The sequence below is a fragment of the Colossoma macropomum genome, unplaced genomic scaffold (assembly GCF_904425465.1).
Source record: "Colossoma macropomum unplaced genomic scaffold, Colossoma_macropomum, whole genome shotgun sequence".
NCBI classification, from domain to species: domain Eukaryota; kingdom Metazoa; phylum Chordata; class Actinopteri; order Characiformes; family Serrasalmidae; genus Colossoma; species Colossoma macropomum.
This window is the reverse complement of record NW_023494786.1, coordinates 3,771,743-3,790,847: the sequence shown is the minus strand read 5'-3', so window position 1 is coordinate 3,790,847 and position 19,105 is coordinate 3,771,743. Positions and strand designations below refer to the sequence as shown.

Here is a 19,105-nt window from a genome sequence, read left to right as displayed (position 1 = left end):
GTGAAGCTGGCCGTGTGAGGCGCTGTGCTGTCGTTGTCCCTCCGCTCCGCCGGGCGGCGCTGCTGGGCGCTGCAGCGGGGCGCTGAGGACAGATGATGGCGTGGAGGAGTCGAGCGGGCAGCTGGGCAGCATGGAGCGGGGCAACAGGGGCGATTCTCCCCCACCCCGGGGCACACAGAGGGTAAACACACACATACGGGGGGTCTTATAGCCCCCCTCCACCACACTGAGGGAAAATATATACACGCAGGGGCTTTAATTCACACCACGAGCCCGTTAGAGGGTAAACACACACACACAAACAAACACAACAGAACTGGGGCATTAATTAACTAATGTAATCAATGTGATTAATTTAATGAATTTACCCCCCCCAACGTCACCAAACCCACCACACAGGGGGGCACTAACTTTATATCAGTGACTGTTTAAACACCAGAACTGTAGATATTAGTGGTGTAGTAGTGTTAGTAGTGTTGGGATTGATAACGGGGTCAATATTAGGGCTGCTACAGTTGTTACCTGTATTATTATTATTATTATTATTATTATTATTGAGATATTAGGGCTGATTTTAACCTCTGGGTTTTTAGTGTTAGTAGTGTTGGTAATGTTGGGATTGATAATGGGATCAATATTAGGGCTGTTGCAGTTGTTAACTGTATTATTGTTATTATTATTATTATTGTTATTATTATTATTATTATTATTATTATTATTGACATTGGTGCTGATATTAATCTCTGAGTTCTTAGTGTTAATGGTAGTGTTGGGATTGACAGTGGGGTCAATATTAGGGCTGTTATTGCCGTTAATGCTGTTATTATTATTATTATTATTATCATTATTATTGGGGATATTAGTGCTGATTTTAACCCCTGAGTTCTTTGTGTTAATAGTGTTAGTAATATTAGAATTAATTATAGAGTTAATCATTGTTGTTAGTATATTATTGTAATTATAGCTACCAATTTAAAAGATGGTTCTCCAGGGGTTCTTTAGTAAAGGCAATGGTTCTATCTAGAACCATGAGTTCCATATAGAACCAATTAATGCTTAAATGTGCAGTAAGAAGAGGGTTAAGCGGAATTCCGTTGATATTCCGAAATTCCCACATAGTCAAATGGTTAAGATGTAAACAGAGTGGTTCAGAGTCAGTTTGGTGTGAAACGCTCTGTTCTAGATAAATTTACCGAGTCAGAACTTTTCACAGTGGTGGTGATAGGAACCAGACGTCCACCTCTAAAAGCTCCCTCACAGAAAGTTACTACATGAAATGGTTATGAATTCACTGCCTGATGACTGAGACACTGTTTTATGATAGTTTAGAGAACTTAAACTCCATTCATGGTGGAGGGATACATGCAGGGCGCTGTGAGGCAAAATAGTCCCCAAAGAAAACGTATTATTCCAGACCTGCTGCTGTTTATCCGTGTGAGATCTTCAGTGCTCTGATCCTCTGTGTGCAGGTTTCTCCTCCACCATCAGCAGAGATGCGGCTTCCGCAAGGTCGCCAAGAAGGCGGAGCCAAAGAAGGAGGCGGAGCAGGGTGAGCTGATGCAGAAGAGGTCCGTGGCTCCTCCATTAGAACCGCCCACCCCGCAGCTGCCCGAAAGGTCATTCAGGAGACTGGTCAAGCCGCTGGTGTTCACTGTGGGGGTAGGTACAGCACTCTGGCCTATTAACCTGGACCTGAACCTGGTCAGTGGTGTACGTTTCTGTCTCACAGCTGTGGGTCACTGTACACTGGGTTACCACGGCAACTTCTGCTGCACGCCGAACCTGCACCAGGGCAGGTCAGGATCAGATTTATGGACTGTAAGCAGCTCATTGACCAGACAGGGCCAGACTTCTGACCAACCAGATGTAGACTTCTGACCAGCCAGGGCCAGCCTCCTGACCAATCAGGGCCAGACTTCTGACCAGTCAAGGCCAGCCTCCTGACCAGTCAGGACCAGCCTCCTGACCAATCAGGGCCAGCCTTCCGACCAGTCAGGGCCAGCCTTCCGACCGGTCGGGGCCAGCCTCTTGACCGGTCATTTGTGTGTAGTACTGTGTGTGTAGTAGCGTATTTGTGTATAGTACTATGTGTAGTACTGTGTGTGTGTGTGTGTGTGTGTGTAGTACTGTGTGTGTATCTGTGTATAGTACTGACTCCATGTCAGTTTACAGGCTGTTCGTTCGGCGCGGCGGCGATTTGGCAGTATGAAAGCCTGAAGTCTCGCGTTCAGAGCTACTTTGACGAGGTCCGAGCTGATTGGCTGGATAAACTGCGACCACAGAAGCAAGGAGACTTCCGCAAACAGGTGTGTGTGTGGGTGCGTGAAGGGTGTGTGTGTGTGTGGGAGTGCGCGTGTGTGTGTGTGAAGAGTGCGTGTGTGTGAAGGTTGCATGTGTGAGTGCGTTTGTAAGTGTGTGAAGGGTGCGTGTGAGTGTGTGTGAAGGGTGCGTGTGTGAGTGTGTGTGAAGGGTGCGTGTGAGTGTGTGTGAAGCGTGGGTGTGTGTGAAGGTTGCGTGTGAGTGCATGTGTGAGTGTGTGTAAAGGGTGCGTGTGAGTGCATGTGTGAGTGTGTGTGAAGGTTGTGTGTGAGTGCATGTGTGAGTGTGTGAAGGTTGCGTGTGAGTGCATGTGTGAATGTGTGTAAAGGGTGCGTGGGAAGGGTGCGTGTGTGAAGGGTGAGTGTGTGTGAAGGGTGTGTGTGTGTGCTTGTGTGAGTGTGTGTGAAGGGTACGTGCGTGAGTGTGTGTGAAGGGTGAGTGTGTGTGAAGGGTGTGTGTGTGCTTGTGTGAGTGTGTGTGAAGGGTACGTGCGTGAGTGTGTGTGAAGGGTGAGTGTGTGAAGGGTGTGTGTGTGCTTGTGTGAGTGTGTGTGAAGGGTACGTGCGTGAGTGTGTGTGAAGGGTGCGTATGTGAGTGTGTGTGAAGGGTGCGTGTGTGAGTGTGTGTGAGTGTGTGTGAAGGGTGCGTGTGTGAGTGTGTGTGAAGGGTGCGTGTGTGAGTGTGTGTGAAGGGTGCGTGTGTGTGTAAGTGTGTGAAGGGTGAGTGTGAAGGGTGCGTGTGTGAGTGTGTGTGAAGGGTGCGTGTGAGTGTGTGTGTGTAAGTGTGTGAAGGGTGCGTGTGTGAGTGTGTGTGAAGGGTGCGTGTGTGAGTGTGTGTGAAGGGTGCGTGTGAGTGTGTGTGTGTGTGAGTGTGTGTGAAGGGTGCGTGTGTGAGTGTGTGAACGGTGCGTGTGTGAGTGTGTGAATGGTGCGTGTGTGAGTGTGTGTGTGTAAGTGTGTGAAGGGTGCGTGTGAATGCGTGTGTGTGTAAGTGTGTGAAGGGTGCGTGTGTGAGTGTGTGTGAAGGGTGCGTGTGAGTGCGTGTGTGAGTGTGTGTGTGTGAGTGTGTGTGAAGGGTGCGTGTGAGTGAGTGAGTGTGTGTGTGAGTGTGTGAAGGGTGCGTGTGTGATGGTGTGTGAAGGGTGCGTGTGAGTGCGTCTGTGAGTGTGTGTGAAGGGTGTGTGTGTGAACGGTGCGTGTGTGAGTGTGTGAAGGGTGCGTGTGAGTGCGTGTGTGAGTGTGTGCGTGTGTGAGTGCGTGTGTGTGCGTGTGTGTGTGTGAGTGTGTGTGAAGGGTGCGTGTGTGAGTGTGTGCGTGTGTGAAGGGTGCGTGTGTGAGTGTGTGCGTGTGTGAAGGGTGCGTGTGTGAGTGTGTGCGTGTGTGAGTGCGTGTGAAGGGTGCGTGTGTGAGTGCGTGTGAAGGGTGCGTGTGTGAGTGCGTGTGTGAAGGGTGCGTGTGTGAGTGTGTGAGGGGTGCGTGTGTGAGTGCGTGTGTGAAGGGTGCGTGTGTGAGTGTGTGAAGGGTGCGTGTGTGAGTGCGTGTGTGAAGGGTGCGTGTGTGAGTGTGTGAGGGGTGCGTGTGTGTTTGTGGTTAAACATGTCAATGAAGGTTACGGGTGTAAATCTCTGACCTCACAGTGATTCACTTCAATTATGATTCCTTACAGAACGAGTCATTCCATCATAAAGTCTCAGATTTCACTACAATTCAGTTCAATCATGATTCTTTAGGAGATGATTCAGTTCATCATTTAGACCTTATATTGAACAGTGTTTCAATTTTACTTGTGATTCTTTAGGAAATGATTCAGTTTGTCATGAAATCTTTCACCATGATTCAGTTCAGTAATGATTCTTCAGGCAACAGTTATGTTCAATTATGAAGTTTCAAATTTCACTGTGATTCAGTTCAATTATGATTTCCAGTTTTTCATGAAACATATGTCACGATTAATTCCAATTATGATTCATTAGGAAGTGATTCAGTTTATCATGAAATCTCAAATTTCACCAAAGGTCAATTCAGTCGTGATTCTTGAGGAAACGATTCATTTCATCTGTTTCACTGTGATTCAGTTAGATCATTTTGGAACGATTCACAGTTACTCTTTATGTAAAAATATAGATAATAAAATCTTTTCACATTTCAAACTTTGTTTTGGCCAGAAATGATTTTATAATTGATTGTAATTGATTCTGTAGTTTCACAGTGAACGTTAATGAATCAGCACATTCAGATCAGTGCCTTATTCATGTGTTTTTTTCTTTATTTCTAGGTGAATCAGTGGTGGAACAGTCTGAGTGAAGGCCAGAGAACTGTTACAGGTCAGATACAGATATACATTCAAATACATACAGTACAGTACAGGTCAAAAGTTTTTGATTTCTTTCATATAAGACCGGTTTATTTGAAGATGTGTGTATAAAATGATTCCACTGTAAAACTAATTTCTTACGAGAGTCAGTCAGTCAGTCAGTCAGAAGGCTGTAAAAATGAAGATGTTGTGGATGATACACTGAGCTGTACGTAATTTTTATGATAATTGATAAATCTGTACATCCCTAAAAATGAACTGATAACGCTGTTCAGAGTGATTTTCCAATAAACAGAACATTGTAGATTATTATTTAATAACATTTCCATATTTTTGTACCACAGTTTAACTTTATGTTGTTCCCAACATACTGTAAACTATGGACATCCAGGCTGTAAGCTGTTGCTATAATTTTCTGGGTTGTTATCTTGAGATAACAAGATAAGTAACTCATTATTTTAAGACAACAGTGTTGTTATCTTGAGATAAGTAACTCATTATTTCAAGATAACAATGTTCTCTTGAGATAACAAGATAAGTAACTCGTTATTTCAAGGTAACAATTTTGTTAAGTTGAGATCACAAGATACATAACTATCGTAAAATAACAACTTTTGTTATCTCAAGATAACAAGATAAGTAACTTGTTATTTCAAGACACCAATGTTATCTTGATAAGTAACTCATTATTTGAAGATAACTATAATTTTATCTTGAGATAAATAACTTGTTATCTCAAGATATCAACTTTATCTTGAGATCACAAGACAATTAACTCATTATCTCAAGATAACTTTTGTTGTCTCAAGATAACAAAATAAGTAACTTGTTATTTCAAGATAATTTCATGTTGAGATAACAAGATAATTTGTTATCTGAAGATATCAACTTTGTTATCTTGAGATCACAAGATAATCAACTCGTTATCTGAAGATAACGCTTTGCTCGAGATAAGATAATTAACTCGTTATCTCAAGATAACACTTCAGTTATCTCGAGATAACAAGATAATTAACTTGTTATCTCGAGATAACAATCCGGAAAATGATACCCACCTCATTGTCTCTCTGATCTTCCATAGTAAACTGTGAATAAAGTGTTGATTTGATTTCACTCTACACTGTATGAGTTATGACTGAATATCAGTTATTATTATGATAAATGACCCCAAACGTGTTTACAGCATCTAACATTCCACAGTAGCCCCCCCTCCTTTACTATGACCATCACTGTAGGACCACCTTACTTTCGGTCTGATTATCACTGTATATAAAACACACATGCTGTAGGTTTAGGATGGACATGTCACTCAAATTTGACATTCCCCCTCATTGATAAACATTAAAAAGGGTCCTCGATCTACACAAACACATTCGCTGAGACCCCCATCAGCAGATAAACCTGTTCATATTAACGCTCCCCTCTCAGGTATCATAGCGTCGAACGCGCTGGTGTTCTGCTGCTGGAGGATCCCCTCTCTGCAGCGCACCATGCTGAGATACTTCACCTCTAACCCCGCCTCCAGTGAGTAAACCCGCCCGTCAGTCACTCCCAGTGGGCGTGGCCTACTGCAGACTCATAATGTTTATTTTTCTCTGACGATGATATTTTATTACAGCTTATTATGTTTTTGTTTGTGCTGTTGAGCTGTAAACTAGCAGAGTGTTTATTTTAATAATTCTGTGTGTTAATTATTTGTTTTTCATATTTACAGCATTAATCATCGCCATATTGATATTTCAGGATACAAGATGCAAATTAACATTAAAAAAAAATAATTAATTAATTAAATTGTGCCAGAATAATAGTCACATTCAAGGTGCTTCGTTGTTTTTTTTTTTGTTATAAATGATTATTTTAGTTAGTTATCATCAATATGTTGCAATACAATCAATAAAACACACACAATAAAAAAGCCCCCCCCCTCCCAACAAGACCTGTTAGCTTCTTCAGTTTTAGCACTGGAGCTACAAGGCTAATGTAGCTAACAAGAAACACTCGCTTACTACCATGCTAATTAGCATGAATCTAACCTGGTCACCACTGCACTCACCTCAGACTGTGTTGAGTAATCTTAGCCTACTGTCAAATGGACAAAAGTACAGACCACATTCAGGCTTTACGGTGGCTGCTATTGTTTTTAGCTTCATGCTAATATACTTTAGTCCATGTTTATAGATAACAGTGAGTCACACAGAGTCAGAAACCACATAATCAGGACTGTTAGGCTACGTTTACACAGCAGGTGAAAGTGGCCCAAATCCGATTTTTTTTGTTTGGCTGTTCAGATTATCTTTTAAATGTGATCTGTATGCGACATCAGTCTGAACAGATCAGCTCCTAAACTGAGCCACATGCGCAAAAGAACAGAGCTTCACGTGGCTCGTCCAGAGGTAAACAATCATGACGGCCAGCGAACGCCAGTCACTTCCCGGAGGGTTCAGTTTCGCCTTCGCCAGCATCACAAAGATCAGATTTGAGCCACTTTTACCTGCTGTGTAAACGTAGCCTTAGAGACACTGAACACCTCCACACAGTCTGAGGTGATTAGGTGAAGGTTTAGTCATGCAGAGTTAGCATGATGCTAATTTCTAGCCATAAGCATTCATTACTTGTTAGCTACATTAGCCTCGTAGCTACATTAGCCTCGTAGCTACATTAGCCTCGTAGCTACATTAGCCTCGTAGCTCCAGTGCTACAACTAAAGAAGCAAACTCCAGACACCAAACACATCCTGGTCTAATCGAGTCTGTTAGAGGTTATTTAATAACTCCTCACAGTTTGAGGCAGATTTTTATGATTTAGCCATGATGCTAGTTGGAGGCGTATAAGCTTCCATTGCTTAGCTACATTAGCCTTTTACAGGGTTGCTGGAAGTGGCTGCCCTTAGAAACAGGTTGAGCATGGTAGAGATACGTGTGCGTGTGTGAGGTGGGGTTTGAAGTGTATGTAATGTTTTTTGATATATTTTCTATTTTTAGAGCGAATCTTAATCTTATAGCTTATCTTAAATCGCTAAATGGGAAATTTACAGGAAAAGGCCAGAAACGCGCGCAAGGAGCTACGCTGCGCGTTGTTCCATTAAAAGAAAAATGGTCTGATGTGTCAGTTAAATGTGTATATTGTCATCTCTCGCCTCATTGTGGCGCAATATGGCACACTGTGCTTGACATAAAAAAAAGGCAAATCATTTTGCATGACGTCTTCGGTCACATCGCATTTACACTGCTTAAAATTTTAGCAACCCCAACTAAAAACAGCTTCCCGTGTCCCTGGAAGGGCTGTGTGTTTGCGTTGGCCGGGCCTCGTCATTCGTGCTTTCCTCCGCTGAGTGTGTTTCTGGCCTTAACGTAAGTTAATGTCAGCAGACTATTCTCCAAGCAGTTCTGGACCATTTCTATTGATTCATTCGTTGTGAAATGTGTAAAAGGCAACTGGCATCATTTAAATTATTTTTTAAAAATGTAACACCGCTGCTCTCAAACCACATCCATCTCTGACCTCGTAGCTCCAGCGATGAAACTAAAGAGCACCAATCAGCCAATTCAAACACCAATCCACCAGTCAGATCTCGGCTGGTACGTGAAATCGTGTATTAATCGTGTGTTTGTATGCGTGTGTTGCAGAGACGCTGTGCTGGCCGATGCTGCTGTCCACCTTCAGTCACTACTCTCTGTTCCACATGGCCGCCAACATGTACGTCCTGTGGAGCTTCTCCTCCAGCATCGTCAACATGATGGGCAGAGAGCAGTTCCTGGCCATGTACCTGTCCGCAGGTGCGCCGTGTGAGGTCTTGACAATATACGCCAAATTTAAAGGAACGGCTCGGCTAAACAAATCACATTCCTGCACTGAACCCAGACGTGCTTGGTGTCCAAATTCGGTTTCTGTAGTTTAGCACTGGAGCTGAGAGGCTAATGCAGCTGACGAATAGTAGAAGTCAATAGTCACCCAAATCTGTTTTTGTAAGGCGACGTGTGAGTCCAGAAGGCTGTCACCATTTAAGGTGGAACATGAAAATTAGACTTCAGCCTCGTCATATTGAGCCTAAATGTAAGATAGCCTGTATGTTTTGGGGCTCACAACTACTCGGTACTACTGAATAATAGACGTCTTACGTTTATAGCGTATTCACTAAGGTAGTGCGGGTCCTCGGTAGGACTGTCCTATGAAGACTCCTCCTTAGTAGCCTGTTGGCCACACAAATGGATCAGTCTTAATGAGGCTGCGTCACCAGAGCGGCGCAAGACTCGTGAGAGCCGGAGAGAGAAAATGGAGCTGCTGCATTGAGTTTGTTCCTTTTCCGTTTCTTCCCGGAAATGGAGGAGATGATCTTGCGTAGTACGTCTGCGGTTGTTTGTTTTCTCCACAGGTCTGTCATAGGGAATGTAGGAGTATATACAGTATAGAGCTGGACAGTGTTACGATATTTATTATTATCGTGATAAATTGTGTCACAATATGAAACAATATGCTTTTCTGAGTGTCACAGATATCGTCAGTACTTAAAGAACCCTGACCAACTTTTTTATTACAAAGAGAACAAAATTAGTCGTTTTTTTGGATAAACATTGAACAAAACATTGAATAAACATCATTGTGTTCATAGTTTTTGATAGTATTAATAAAACGTGCCACAGCTGGGTTTCAACTTATTATATGGCAGAAAAAAAATCGGGACACATCGTGTATCGTGAAAAGTTCATAAAGTATCGTGATGGTGTGTTTTGGCCGTATCGTCCATCTCTGTTATATACAGGATATCATTCAAGGCTGGAAGATACAGAGATATACATTTTATACAACTAGTCCTATATGCCCTTTAAAAACATGGTTCTGTAAGGGTTCTTTAGTAAAGGTTCTGTCAGTCAGGCAATTAAATGCATTTACATGTATTTACTTATTTACTTACACCGATGAGCCAAAACATTGTGAGCTCTCAAAAATGCGGCGAATAACATTAATTGTCTCGTACACTCTTAAAAAAGATGGTTCTTCAAGGGTTCTTTAGTGAAGACAGTGGTTCTGTATAGAACCCTGAACACTCAAAAGACAATTTCTTTGCTTAAATGAAATGGTTCTTTAGACTGATGGAGAATATCTTTTATATGGTTCTATATCGCACTAACAAGGGTTCTTCTATTGGTACAAGCTGGACTTTGTAATAGCAGAACCCTTTTGGTGCTAAATAGAACCATTTTCATCAAAATGATGTATATAGAACCATATACAACACATTCTCCATCAATCTGAAGAACCATTTCACCATGCAGAGAACCATTTAAGCATGCAAATGGTTCTTTGAGAGTTCATGGTTCTATATAGAACCATTGTTTTTAGTAAAGAACCCTTGAAGAGCTTTGGCTTTTGTGTTTTTTCAGGGGTCATCTCCACGTTCGTCAGTTACGTATGTAAAACGGCTACAGGCCGGTTAGGACCATCACTGGGCGCGGTGAGTGATTACATCATCAATATTAAACTCTGTTACCAAAGTGTAGTTAATAACAATGTTCATAGAGAAGTCATATCGCCCCCTACACTTCCTGTAGTGTATTACAGTCTGTCAGAGTGACTGTGTGGATCATATGAACATTATAGAGCTTTTTAAATGAAACAGTAGAAGCCATATCGCCCCCTACGCTTCCTGTAGTGCATTACAGTCTGTCAGAATGACTGTGTGGATCATATGAACATTATAGAGGCTTTTTAAATGAAACAGTAGAAGCCATATCGCCCCCTACGCTTCCTGTAGTGCATTACAGTCTGTCAGAATGACTGTGTGGATCATATGAACATTATAGAGGCTTTTTAAATGAAACAGTAGAAGCCATATCGCCCCCTACACTTCCTGTAGGGTATTACAGTCTGTGAGAATGACCATGTTGTATGTTTTTCATTGTTTTTTCATGTTTTAAATAGTTTTTTTTTTTTCCATAAAAGCGAATTTAATTATTTTTTATACCAAATTTTCATGTTAACCGTTGCCGCTCTACGTTAAATGCGGTGTTCCAGTCCGGGGCTATAATGACCGTCCTGGCGGCCGTCTGCACGAAGATGCCTGAAGCTAAACTGGCCGTCATCTTCCTCCCCATGTACACCTTCACCGCTGGAAACGTGAGTTTATGACGAGCATAATTCACTATTTATTGTTACACTAATAAGTGTTTATCATTATCTTTAAAACAAACTGACCACCCTACGTCACAGGCGCTGAAGACCATCGTTGCCCTGGATACGGCTGGCCTGATTATGGGATGGCGCTTCTTCGACCATGCTGCTCATTTAGGAGGAGCGCTGTTCGGCATGTGAGTGTGGTTGTGTGCACATTACCAGCCCTCACAGATAGAGTGAATAACGTTAATTGTCTCGCACACTCCTAAAAAAGATGGTTCTTTGAGGGTTCTTTAGTAAAGATAGTGGTTCTATATAGAACCATGAACCTGTTGCGTGATTAAATGGTTCTCTGGATGGTGAAATGGTTCTTCAGATTGATGGAGAATGTGTTGTATATGGTTTTATATAGCACCAAAAAGGGTTCTGCTATTGTTACAAGCATGGCATAACAATACGTGACCATGGAAGAACCCTTTTTGGTGCTATATGGAACCCTTTTCAAAAAAGTTCTCTGTAGAACTATATACAACATATTTCTCCGTCAGTCTAAAGAAGCATTCCATGGTTCTTTCTAGCACCAAAAAGGGTTCTGCTATTGTTACAAGCTTGACATCATAACAGTAGAAGAACCCTTTTTGGTGCTATATAGAATCCTTTTCAAAAAGGTTCTATATTGAACCATATACAACACATTCTCCGTCAGCCTGAAGAACCATTTCATGGTTCTACCTAGCACCAAAAAGAGTTCTGTTATTGTTACAACCTTGACATCGTAACAATAAAAGAACCCTTTTTGGTGCTATATAGAACCCTTTTCAAAAAGGTCCTATATAGAACCATATACAACACATTCTCTGTCAGTTTGAAGAACCATTCCGTGGTTCTACCTACTGCCAAAAAGGGTTCTGCTGTTGTTACAAACTTGACATCAGAATAATGAAATAACCCTAGAGAACCCTTTTGCTGCTATATAGAACCATTTTATGGTTGAACCCTAAACAACACATTCTCAGTCAGTCTGAATAAACCGTTTCACCACCATTTAAGCATGCTTCTATAAGCACAGTTCTATAAAGTACCATTATCCTCACTAAAGAACCCTTGAAGAACCGTCTTTTTTAAGAGTGTAACAGTGGTGCATTGTAAGGGTCTGGGATACATTAGACGGTAAGCAGACCGTCGGTTCTCATAGTCGACATGTTGAGCATATTGAGCATATTTGCATATTTTAGCATATTTTTAGGTGCTAATACTCGTTTAAGTGTCCATTCATACCTGCCGTGGTTCATATGTGGACAGAGAAGTGGACACTGTTCACTATTGTGGTGGGACTTGTGATCAGCTGCTGACCGCTGTGTCTCGCTGTGTCTGTGCAGATGGTACATCCTGTACGGTCACGAGCTGATCTGGAAGAACAGAGAACCGCTGGTGAAGATATGGCACAACTTCAGGACCCGCGGCCCCGGATCCAGCTCCGGCTCCGGGGGCAACGGCTCCATCTAGAGGAGTGTGAGAAAGTGACAGGACAAGCAGCCACAGCAAGAGAGGAGAGGAGAGCAAACGGACCACACGCTCTTTCACACACATACACACACACACACGTTGTACAGTGATAGGTCCACTCAGGTAAATCTTGAATTGATTGACCCAGACTCCGCCCACTAGTGTGCTCCTGATATAAGGTTGGACAAGCTTTACGGAAAGATCCCGTTCATTTAGGCTGGGGTTTGTATTTGAGACATCATGTTGAGCACTGTGGTCTTTCAGCTACTCAAAATCTTCTGTGTCCAGATGTCATTTTATAACGAGATGGGGGCGACCTTGAGAGGTTTGAGGCTGAATGTAGACTTATCAGGGTGGGAACAAGCTGAGTGTGAAATTGCTAAACCAGTCCAACAGCTCATGAAGGCCGAGCTCACAGCAGGGGGCGCTGTTGCGCTTGTCAGCACTTTCCAACTACCGTTAGCTCATGGATGTAGTGTATGTAGCTGAAAGGTACCCAAAAAGTCCAGTTAAGCATGCAGATGTGAGCCACACGTGCAGAGATCGCAGTAAAAATAAGCTTCTTACAAGCGAAAACAGCTCCGATAGCTAACGATAGAGGGCTATAAGAATATGGGGGCGGGTTTATTGAGGGGGTGTGGTTATAGAGGGGGCGGACCCTTATTAGCGGCACAATCCAGCACCAGAAGTTTAACAAGCTGTCCCCAGACGTGTATTCTCGTTACAAGGTCACATCTGTCCCCACGAGACTGAACAAAACTATGCACATTTGAATCAATGACAGATTAGCCATCGTGCTAATGTTAGCTCAGCTACTGGATAAAAAATTCGGTTGAACGGGATTTTTATCAGTGTTCTGTAAAGTGTGTCCGATCATACAACAGTAGCTACCAGGGACGCGAGGGGGCTCTGCAGCACCCCCAGATTTCGGGATTGTCTAACTGCTAAAAATAACAGCAGACAAATAAAAAAGAGCAGAATTTTTGAACGTTTTGAGCACCCGTTTGTAAAATGGAGCATGTATTTTTGTTTTGTTTATAGATGTTCAAAATCTGCAGTAGCCGTGCGCGATTAAGTTAACGCTGCATTCTGGCTGGAGTTGTGAGCCCTGAAGCCGCTTAACGCTGTTTAGAAAAACGTAAAATCTTCAACGTATTCGTCTTCCACTCATATCCATATACTTCGACCATTATAATAAACTACCGCTAGATATGCGCATGTAGCTTGAATATAGGGGCAACAAAAGCGGTTTCCCACCTCATATCACCAATCTGATTGGTTGATGCTCAGGTCATTTGCATAAAGTTTGTCCAGTAAGAGAGAGCAGCTGTCGTCTCTCGCCGAACAATCCAAATGAAGGAAATGAAGCACACGCTGTCTAGCTGGACGTCTTGTTGGTCACGTAAATGCTGCTACAAATTTTAACACCCCCTCAAAACGGCGTCCCGCGTCCCTGCTAGCTATGAAAGAACACATTTGTGGGCGGGGCCTGGAGGGGGAACTCGAACCTCCTTTAATTCGGAGCGGGCTCTTTCCGAGAGTCTGTTAAAGAGGCTCTCGGATGGTGTATTTTGGGATTTGGTGGTAAATTTTCTCCTGAGCCGCCGTGCGAAGTAGCACCTCCCCTCAGAACAGGAGACTGAGATCGTTTTTAGAGCAAACCCAAAACTCTAACCAGTCACAATGAGGTCCAGCAGGATCGTCGGCGCTAGACCTGCAGGCCAGACCGCACTGAACCTGTACAGCGAAGTAAATGTTGTAGAGTCTGCAGATTTGTTTTGTTTTCTTTGGAAATTAATAAAATGTTTATTTAAGGTCAGAAAGTCACGAGTGGTCTGTCAGTGAAAGTTACACACATGCTTCCTAGAATCAGGATGAGGAAAAGTGCAGAAGAGCTTGTTCTAAGGTGGTGAAATTTGGTGGACGTACGCGCTGGGTGAACATCTAACGGCACCTCCTCAGTTTTTGTCATTTTTATTTATTAGCGGCTTGAAATCAGTTCTCACCATGTGACCAAAGGACTAAGATTAATGTTAATAGATATCAGTGAGTGAATGGTGGAGTGCTCAGTAAATCTATAAGCACGTTTTGGCCTGAAGGTGGAGCTAGAGGAGCATCTCACTGATGGAGGGAGTGATTCCTCCTCAGGCTGACATAAAACACCCTGAATAGAAGGAAAACAAAGAGAGAAGAGGGCGGCACCGTCCACCGTCCACCGCCCCCACAGCTCACCTCTTACTCCACACTGGAACTTTCCGAATTTGTCCATTTAGGGCAATTCAGTTTGGACGCAAATCAGATTTACGCTGGTAATGTTGCCGTCAGAATTCAGAGACAAGGATGCTGTTTTTATCTGCAGCTTTGAGCCGTAACAGTTTTCAGTGATCTACCATCCTTTTCATCCTAACTAACCTGTCTAACTAGTCCATATTTGTAGATAACAGTGAGTCACAGTTTCAGACACCACATCATCAAGATTAGAGATACCGAACACCTTCGCACTGTTTCCATATCCTGTGTGTGCAGGAAGCATTGTTCCAGGGTTTCTGTGATTTCAAGACTCTACATTCCCAGGGTCCTGTGTTCTTTGGGCTCTTTATGTGATACATCATACCTCAATATGATACATTAAGATAACCTATGAAAGAGTTCCTAAGGTCATGAGGTCACCAGAGGTCATACATAGGACAACGAGCAGCATTACTTTTTCAATAGGAGCACACAATGTTCCCAGGGCCCTATGTTTCCTATGTCCTATGTTCCCAGAGCCCTGTGTTCCCAGGGTCCTATATTCCCACCATACTATTTTCCTAGGGCCCTATTTTCCTTATGTTCCCAGAGGCCAATGTTCCCAGAACCGTATATTCCCAAGATCCTATTTTCCCAGAGCCATATATTCCCAGGGTCCTATGTTCTCACGGTCCTATGTTCCCAGAGGCAAGTGTTCCCAGGTTCTATGCTCCCAGGGCCCTATGTTCCCAAAGTCCTATGTTCCCAAAGTCCTATGTTCCCAGAGCCCAATGTTCCCAGAACCGTATATTCCCAAGATCCTACTTTCCCCAGAGCCATATGTTCCCAGGGTCCTATGTTCCCAGAGCTGTATATTCCCAGGGGCCTATGTTCTCACGGTCCTATGTTCCCAAAGCCAAGTGTTACCAGGTTCTATGCTCCCAGGGCCCTATGTTCCCAAAGTCCAATGTTCCCAGAGCCCAATGTTCCCAGAACCGTATATTCCCAAGATCCTATTTTCCCAGAGCCATATATTCCCAGGGTCCTATGTTCCCAGAGCTGTATATTCCCAGGGTCCTATGTTCTCACGGTCCTATGTTCCCAAAGCCAAGTGTTCCCAGGTTCTATGCTCCCAGGGCCCTATGTTCCCAAAGTCATATGTCCCCAGAGCCCAATGTTCCCAGGTCCTTTGCTCCCAGGGCCCTATGATGCCAAGGTCCTATGTTCCCAAGGCCCTATGTTCCCAGTGCCCTATGTTCCCAGTGCCCTATGTTCCCAGAGCCTTATGTTCCCAAGGTCCTGTGTTTCCAGGGCCCTATCTTTTCAGAGTCCTATGTTCCCAGGGCCCTGTCTTTTCAGAGTCCTATGTTCCCAGGGCCCTTTATTCCCTGTCTGTTGCTTTTTCAATCGGAGCACACTTGTTTTGGTTAGGTCCTTAGTGAGCTAATAGGTTAGCTTAGGTAAACCGTGTAATGCAGACTGTTTATTAAGCCATGGACAAAATGCTCATTGCGTCCGATCACAGTTATTTCTAGGCAGGTCCTCCTGTCTCTTTCGGTCTACATCCATCAGTCCCTCACCTCTCCAGGGCATCTTCTGAGCTATACAATGATGGAATTGCCCTGAAGATGGCACTGGAGATTCCCTGAAAGGAAAAATTCCAGGTTAAGGTAACAAGGGCTTGTTAGACAGTATGGAGAATTGAGGGTAGATTCTGCTGTTAGTAGGATTGCCAACTTTGGTCATGTTTTTGGTCATGTTTTAAAATGTTGAAATGTTCAACCGGAGTGTAATAGTTTAATAAGGGCATCAGTTTGGAAGCCGCGTGTACATAAACACGGTTTCAGACATTATTTACTGAACGTAGAACAGACTGTACATTGGTAGATGTGGAAGGGGGTCTTATTTTTTCATTAAATATGTTTGAGGAAACATGGAACAGAGTTGTTTTCTAAAAAAAAAAAAACAAATACATGAGCAAATAAAGCTCCACTGTGATGAAACTGCTACTGTTTTTAGCTCTAGCTTGTTAGCTAACTGGTTTTAGCTATGCTAACGCACTATAGCCCATGTTTATAGATCACAGTGAGTCACACAGGGTCAGAAACCACATCATCAGGTCTAATAGAGACACTGACCACCTCCACATGCTCTGAGGGGAGTGTGTGATGATGTAGGCATGCATTTAGCACCATGCTAACAGCTAGTCATTAGCATTATGCAGTGCAGTGCTAGAACTACAGAGGCAAACCTCAGACACTAAACACGTCTTGGCTGATAGACTACACTCTTAAAAGAGGGTTCTACAAGGGTTCTTTAGTAAAGAGAATGGTTCTGTTTACACCCTGAGTTCTACATAGAAACATTTCATGCTAAAATGGTGGAACGAACGTGAAATGGTTCTTCAGATTGATGCCGGTGCTGCGTAGAACCATATATAACACGTTCTCCGTCAATCTGAAGAACCGTTTCACCATCCAGAGAACCATTTAAGCATGGAATGGTTGTATGTAGAACTTATGGTTCATTCCTTTTACTAAAGAACCCTTGAAGAACCATCTTTAGGAGTGTACACATGGGGGGAAACTGTAAATGAGATTTTTTTTTGTCCAAAAGAAAACACTTTTTGGTTTGATGGTGGTGATTTTAGGGGGTTCCCTGCTGAAACCATTAAGTATCTTATCATCTGTTGGTTCCTGATGGTTTTGTAATGTGTTTTGGCCTTTTTAATGCCTTGATATTACAGTGTAAAGGGTTTCTAATGGTGCTTTTTCAGCAAAGCGGAAGCTAAATCGGCCTGTTTTTTCTCCATGGCCATAAAATCTTACCTACCTGCCTGTAGCCGTTGAGCAACGTTCACCTCGTAACAGAGTTTTTATTCCTGCTTTCTGTCAGAATTGATACCAATAAGATGAGCCAATAAAACCCAGGAGTCACAGCCCATCCCTGTGTGTGTGTGTGTGTGTGTGTGTGTGTGTGAGTGTGAGAGATGTCCTGTGTATTGTTCAGCAGCCATAGTTTCAGTTCAGGGACTTTGACCGCCGTAAATGATTGACCAGGCTGGGATCACACATCGCCCACTTCAGTGCTGCGGTGGGGAAGTTTCACTCTCTGGTGAAACCAGGCCAGTGTGTCCACTGGGATGGCCACTTCCTGCCCTGACCTGCACACACACTCGCTCACAGGGGCAGATCGCGGCCCCCTGCACGTCACATAACATGGAATTTTAAAAAAATGAGCCAAAAAACTCAGATTAAACAGCATAACATAATATGTATTAAAGGGGAACTCCACCAATTTTTCAAAAAATTCTACATATTTAAACAGTTAGGATGTAAACAGAGTGGTTCAGAGTGGTTTAGTGTGAAACGCTCCGTTCTAGAGAAACTAGACGAATGGGTTCTTCATACTGATGTAGAATGTATTGCTGTATATCCCTTTAATGTCCTCACCAAGAAAAAAAGCAATGGAATGTTTGGGGCAATAATAAAAACAATTGGTGTTTCGTTTTTTTGTTGTTTTTTTTTTTTTCATTTTTTGACCTCACAGTTTTTAAAATATTCACGCCTTGCAGCTGTTAAGATGGCACTTTGTGGCAAAATCAGAACATATATAGTGACTCAAAATGCGCTCTGCTAAAAGGTTGGGCACAATGTTAGAGGGATATGGAGCCTTTTTGAGAAGGGTTCTATGTAGCACCTAAAAGAGTTCTGATATTGTTACTGGCTTGATATTGTAATGGTGGAATACCAATTTTGGTACTACATAGAACCCTTTTCAAAAAGGCTCCATATACAGCAAGACATTTAATGTAAATATGAAAAACCATTTATGCATGAAATGATTCTGTATTTAAGTGTGTATTATTATTAATATTATTATTATTATTATTATTATTACTGTTTTATTATTATTATTATTAGTAGTAGTAGTAGTAGTAGTACTGTTCAGTAAGAAGAGATTTAAAGCAGAATTCCATCGATTTTCCAAAATTCTCAAGTGGTTAAGATGTAAACAGAGTGGTTCAGAGTGGTTTGGTGTGAAACGCTCTGTTCTAGATAAACTTACCGAGTCAGAACTGTTCACAGTGGTGGTGATAGGAACCAGACGTCCACCTCTAAAAGCTCCCTCACAGAAAGCAGTTTTGTGATAAACAAATGGCTTAACACATATTTTAATCCTTTTATTTCCAAAAGGCTTCGTTTGTGTTGTAGACATGGTGACCCCAACCACACTCTTAAAAAAGATGGTTCTTTAAGGGTTCTTTAGTAAAAAAAAAAAAAAATGGTTCTATATAGAACCATCAACACTTCAAGAACCCTTGGCATGATTAAACTGTTCTCCGCATGGTGAAATAGTTCTTCAGATTGATGGAGATAATGTTGTATATAGTTCTCTATAGAACCTTTTTGTAAAGGGTTCTGTATAGCACCAAAAGGGATCTTCCGTTGTGACGATGTCAAGCTTGTAACAACAGCAGAACTCTTTTTGGTGCTACATAGAGCCATATACTACACCCTCTCCATCAATCTGAAGAACCGTTTCACCATGCAGAGAACCAGTTAATCATGCAAAGGGTTCTTGAAGTGTTGATGGTTCTATATAGAATCATTTTCTTTTACTAAAG

The 19,105-nt window shown here is 42.6% G+C and overlaps 1 protein-coding gene across 1 annotated transcript; it reads left to right on the top strand.

Moving 5' to 3' along the window:
• Nucleotides 1-77: 77 nt before the first annotated feature.
• Nucleotides 78-14,063, top strand: LOC118798606 (presenilins-associated rhomboid-like protein, mitochondrial). Its single transcript, XM_036558018.1, has 10 exons — nucleotides 78-181; nucleotides 1,470-1,659; nucleotides 2,166-2,306; nucleotides 4,594-4,642; nucleotides 6,061-6,156; nucleotides 8,259-8,408; nucleotides 10,014-10,084; nucleotides 10,645-10,746; nucleotides 10,840-10,937; nucleotides 12,123-14,063. The coding sequence occupies exons 1-10, from the start codon at nucleotides 93-95 to the stop codon at nucleotides 12,247-12,249; spliced, it is 1,113 nt and encodes a 370-aa protein (XP_036413911.1). The 5' UTR covers nucleotides 78-92; the 3' UTR covers nucleotides 12,250-14,063.
• Nucleotides 14,064-19,105: the final 5,042 nt, after the last annotated feature.

Bases quoted from the DNA above. Each gene is read 5' to 3' on its own strand.
- LOC118798606 (XM_036558018.1), top strand. From the start codon at position 93: ATGATGGCGTGGAGGAGTCGAGCGGGCAGCTGGGCAGCATGGAGCGGG. The intron at 182-1,469 runs GTAAACACACAC...CTCTGTGTGCAG, and splicing joins CACCCCGGGGCACACAGAGG to GTTTCTCCTCCACCATCAGC. The intron at 1,660-2,165 runs GTAGGTACAGCA...ACTCCATGTCAG, and splicing joins CGCTGGTGTTCACTGTGGGG to TTTACAGGCTGTTCGTTCGG.